This window comes from Condylura cristata, unplaced genomic scaffold (assembly GCF_000260355.1).
Source record: "Condylura cristata isolate star-nosed mole 26May11 unplaced genomic scaffold, ConCri1.0 scaffold00001, whole genome shotgun sequence".
In the NCBI taxonomy this organism is placed as follows: Eukaryota; Metazoa; Chordata; class Mammalia; order Eulipotyphla; family Talpidae; genus Condylura; species Condylura cristata.
This window is the reverse complement of record NW_004567102.1, coordinates 14,854,876-14,860,581: the sequence shown is the minus strand read 5'-3', so window position 1 is coordinate 14,860,581 and position 5,706 is coordinate 14,854,876. Positions and strand designations below refer to the sequence as shown.

Genomic DNA, 5,706 nt, shown 5'->3' with positions numbered 1-5,706 from the left:
TCAGAAATGTTGGGGTGAGATCCTTCAGTCTTTTTTTTTTTATATAACAGTTTATTTTTATATCATTTTGTACATTTTTTTTTTCCATCTCAATTTTAATCCCCGCGGGTCTTTCAGTCTGTTTTTAGCAAGCCCTTAGGGGATTGTGTTTTGAAATTTATGAACCACTGGTCATGAAACTCTGTGCAATCTCTGGAAAAAGGAAATCAATTCATTGCTTTCTCTGCATCAATTTCTGTATACTATAAAGAAATTCCAGCTCTTCTTCATATATATGAAATAATAGATGTGTGGAGTTTATAAATTGGATTAAAAATCACTTTCAGTTCCAAAAGCAGAATTAAAAACTTTAGACCTAGAATTCTGAATATTTGTCATAAGAAATTCACAATCCATACTTAAAAATATCTCATGTGCTTTAGTGAACTCAGAATTCCCTAATCAAGTAGCATTTACATTATTGCACATTATATGAGCTAAAAATAAATCACTCAATTTATTAGGTCTTCATTTTTCCATCAGTAAATGAAGGTGACCTCATTGAAAATTTATAGGTGCAGAATCCTATGATTCACAGTCAGTAATTTAACATTTATAGAATTAGACTATTTAGAACAATATGTAATAGATAATAGAACATACTATTACTTTGACATTTTCACCCTAATCTTTAGCAATTCGAATATATGTCTCTTAAAAATCCCTTAAAGATGGTGTTTTCAAGAGAGTCTATTTAAGGTAATTCAAGCCAGCTTTACTTTTATGAGAAAAATTTAATAACTTCTTTTGTTATCATGTTCTTAGAACTTGGCACAACTCAGTCAAGCATACAAATGTTCTTGCCATTGATAGGCCTCCGTAGTTAAAACCACTTCACCGGAGAATCTACAAATAAAAGGGTTCTTTTCCTTAATTGAAAACAACTGACTTGAAAACGAAGCTCTGTGGCTTTTTTTTTTTCCCTGTAAGAAACTCTACCATGAAGATTCTTCTCTTTTTTATTCTGCTTTTTGGGGTCACAATTTTACCAGGTAACATGGAAATGTTTATGGGAGTATTTGTATTAGTGAATTTCAGATTATGTCAGTTGTTTCTTGATAAAAGTGTAGTAAAACACGGGGATTGAGGTATTTTAATATTAAAAACAATGTAGTTCTCTGGATTGCATCCTAGAATAGAGGGGGGAAAAGAAGAGTGGGGAAAACAGAGAAATGTGAATAAAATCAGTAGTTTAGTTAATATCATACTTTTTTTTTTTTTTTTTTTAGTTTTGGAAAATACAACATGAAATGTCTCATAAGGGGAAGTTGGCCTGTTATCATTAAAAGTGTTCTCCAAGTTGGTATCAAAATTAAATATATAAAAAAAGGCAAACATAAGATCAATCCATTAGACTCATCATCTTTATCCTACAACATTGTCAGAATCCATTACTGAAAAAAAAATTCTTTAGCATAATCAACTGCTAAGGATAGATGATCCAATAAGAGAAGATCTTATTTCCTTCTTTTTAATCTATGCCAGTATATTACCTACAACTAGTCGAAAGCTCTTCTTAACGTTCTGTTTTTGGTAATACAGGCAAGTCATGTCCCTTGCTGGCTTTTCTTTGCATATTTCCCATCACCACCCTTCTGTTACTTTGAGTGTTGTAGATCACATGAATGTTATGTGTGAAATTTACATGGGAGCTGTATTTTTCATGAGATATTTTTCCTCCCTCAAGACCTTTTTGTTGTTATCAGGTATATAACATGATTCTTCTGATTTAGTATGCAAACATTTGTTATAAAAAAAATTATACATTTTTGATACAGGAAAATCTCTTTAATGTACTCCCTTTAAAGAGCTTAAAATTAAAGAAAAAATATAATATATTGGCATGGAAATAAGTCTTACATTCACTAACTCTTAGGAAAATATTCTTTTTTTTTTTTTAAAGATTTATTTATTCATACAGAACTGGGGTACAGGCCAGGGATGCGGTGGGTGAGATGATTCACCAAAGACAGAGTGGGGTACAGAACAAGCAGATCGACGAAGTACACTGTTGAGGGGAGCAGCGGGCCGGTCAGGAGAGGTCTGCCAGGCCATGTGGATCTCCTCTGGGGCAGGCGGGAATCGAACTCTTGAGGAAGTGGCTTAAGTTGCATTGTGCTGTGCTTTAACCCACTGCGCCACCAGGGAGGGCCTAGGAAAATATTCTTTTTTAACTGATCTTTTTAGATCCAATAGGAATTTTAACAGTGGTGGTACAAGGGACTGATTTTATTTATTCTTTCATTGTGGGTATTATGGAGTCCATCATGACAATCTAAAAATTTACACAGAATAAGCTGGTCAGTTATCACCTGAAGGCTGCATGTCTAAAAATTTTATAAGGTAGTCAAAGATCAATGAAGCAATGTAGTTAATTTAACTAAGAAAATAACTTCCTCTTCTTATTGGCAAAATTGTTATAAAATGATTTCTGAATATTTTTTCCAGTTGTAGAAAGAGCCATAAAAAAAAATCTACAGATTCACACAGCTTTTAAAATGTGCCATGTATTTTTCTTCATTTAATCTTTTATAATAACTAAATTAATAGATGTCTATGCCTAACATTTTTATTTTTTATTAGCTTATTTTTTCCTCATAATGGCCATATCAGGTACTCCTACTACTAACTCCTACTACTAATGCTTAAAGTAATTATGCATTTGTTAACAAATCTGATAATCATGTGTCCAGTAGACCTAGAAATTATAAACCACTTGGGAGTACATAGTAATATAGTTGACAACATGTGTTATTAACTTTTTTCTTATTTTTATAATACTTCCATTATGAAATCATTGTTTATCTTTATCACACATATAGTGATAATCAATCTCCAAGCTATAATTTAAACATGTAGTTTGGAGTACTGGAAATTTTAAAAACCATATAGAGGTTAAAAACAACCCCACAATCTAGTCATTCCTATTTTTGTCTCTGATGCTATTATCAAACATATATCTAAGTTAAACGTTTCCTTGAGGAGCAATTACAAAATATCCAGGGCAATTGTATGAATTCAGACAAGTTGCCTAATATTGACTACTTCTTGACATTTTAGAAAAGTAAAAATCAAGTTGAAACAGGAATCTCTTGAGGAAGAATTTGAAAAGTACAATAGTCTGTCTAATAGTGTTTGTGAGAGAAGAAAAAAACAGAGCCAAAATACAATTAATATGATTACAGTTGAGACCATTTGACACAAGATAAGCAATGAGCACTATTTTTATTGCTGACTTTGGGAATTATCCTGAGTTGCTGACTAGTCATTTGGAAAAAAGCAAGTAGGTACACTATCTTAGGTTTAAGATACCTTTTGAGGCCGTTACATTTTACGTAAACTTTCCTCAGTAAGATTTTCATAAGCATAAATTAGATGGGGAACAGTGAGCTTTGCATCTTGAATTTGCTCATCTTAAAAATCTAGGTATGTTGTAGCTAGCTTGCTAATTCTAGTCATTCTTTCATTCTTACAGCCAGAAAGAGATACCCCCAATATGGTAGCTTGGATTTGTCAAGAGAGTGCAGAAGGACTAATGGTCGATGTAAACTTGAGTGTCATGAAGATGAAACTAGAATTGCTTATTGCATGAGACCTGCAACTCATTGCTGCATGCAGAAATAAAGATGACAGAAGAAAAGAAAGAGGCATATATTCCAAAAAGGAGACCAGTGTTACTAAGTCTTCCTAGCACATCCTTCCATGACTGTGTATCTCTGTAATACACAAAGGATTTAATCAATAAAATTTAATGTTGAACCATCCAGAAGTGGTTCTGTATCACATATGTAACTGGTGCCTTGCCACTGCATTTCTCTTACTCTGTTGGTGCCAGAAATAAGCATAGTTTAGTTAAAATTGAATGAAGAACCATTCAAAATTCTCTGTGCTATGTTAGTTGATATAAGTAATATTGGGAGATACCTAAGTCAAAGAAATGGGAGAAACGTATTTCTGAGATTCAAGTCTCAAAGAAATGTGCTGTTATTTTATTAATATACACTACCATGTGGATTGTCTCATGGAATAATTTACAAACCCTGGAGTTGAGAGAGTAGGGCTGCATAATGCAAAAACTGCTTTTGAGAGAGACAGCTGAATAAGAGGATGACCAAATTACAAAAACAGAAAAGCAGACTAAAACTACAAGCAGCTCCTCTCTATTCCATTTTATTTGTAGTGGAGAAAAGGAGGAAGTGAAAAGAGGAATTATAAAGAGGAAGAGAATAATTTTATAAAGGAGAAGACATAAACACTTCGCAGTGGTAGTCAGAAACTATGCCTAATACCTGAATTCAGTTCTTCAGTCCCAAGAGATGAACCTGTCTGAGGAGACACACGTCAAAAGAGAGAAATCATCACTCCTGGCTCAAAAGAGCCACAGTATTTTTCAACCAAAAACTCTCAACAATTCATTTGTATTATATAGTTTCTATTCAAAAATGCAGCTTATTTTATGAGTTTAGGAATATAATTTAGCAAATTGTATTAATTCAGAATTCTTTTAAAAACATCAATACAATAGCATAGTAATCAAACAAACATTCTCCACCATCATCCCTCCCCCCAAATTGGAATAATCATTTGGAATTTGACTAAAGAAAAAGATAATTTTTGAATACCATATGGGCCACACTTGTACTTGAATGAGGATGAGAAGTCAAAGAATGTTTAAGTATACTTTAGACTTTTTATTATAACAGCTCATTCCATTTTCCCATCTTTTATTGAGATAACATTGGTTTACAACACCAGATCCATCATTTTAGCAAGAACTATAAGTTAGAAATGAGAATCTTAATAATATTAATACAGAAAAAAATGAATTAGTAGATAGTAAGAAGAGATTTCTAGAAGACACCCCTGGAATCTCTGATGGGAATGAGTCTGTAGTGATTCAATGCTTGAGAGAAAACCAAAAAATAACCTAAATTTCTGAGCTAGTCTCTCCTTGTATAGTCAAGCCACCAATCTCTGCCTTGAGTCCAAGAGACAAATGTAACAAACTGGAGGGAGAAAGTTTACTTTTCCCTCCAGAAATATTTAACTGATTATGGGGTAGCAAAGGAAAATTCTGGGAGCCCCTTCATGAATGTCTGCAGTGTTTTCATGACATTGCATATATTTCCCTTTCCCTTTTAGTTTTCTAAGAATCTTGATTAGCAGTAATCCTGATGAACTATTCAGCATCATGTGTCACTTTGGTTGTTAATTAGTTGTACAAAACACACCAGAATGAATTCAGAGCATTATGTTGAAATGAAGAATAGAATCCATCCTGATATTCAATATTAAGACCCAATCTATTTCAGGATTTATTTCAATTAAATGCCATTAGGCAAGAACAAAATCTAATTCTAAAAAGTAATTTATATTTTTTAGGTAACATTAGTGAATTTCTTCCCAGGTACAGGTAGTGGTTTTTGGATTTGAAGTTCAAAAAAATTTATAGTTCCTGACTTAAGGAACTGGTCTTAACTGATCACAAAGTAAGCTTTTAGTACCATCCAATTTGACAGTTAAAAAATGAGTAAGACCTAGGATCTGCCCTCAAGAAGGTCAAAATTAATTTACAACATTAACAATGTTTTAACACTAAATTTAATATCTCCTCTCTTTTATTACTAGTTCAGTGAATACTCACTGTGAACACACTATGCTAGCCAT

General features: G+C 32.7%; 1 protein-coding gene across 1 annotated transcript; it reads left to right on the top strand.

The window, feature by feature from the left end:
- The first annotated feature begins 979 nt into the window (after nucleotides 1-979).
- LOC101623597 (beta-defensin 110) lies at nucleotides 980-3,663 on the top strand. Its single transcript, XM_004673561.1, has 2 exons — nucleotides 980-1,031; nucleotides 3,515-3,663. The coding sequence occupies exons 1-2, from the start codon at nucleotides 980-982 to the stop codon at nucleotides 3,661-3,663; spliced, it is 201 nt and encodes a 66-aa protein (XP_004673618.1).
- Nucleotides 3,664-5,706: the final 2,043 nt, after the last annotated feature.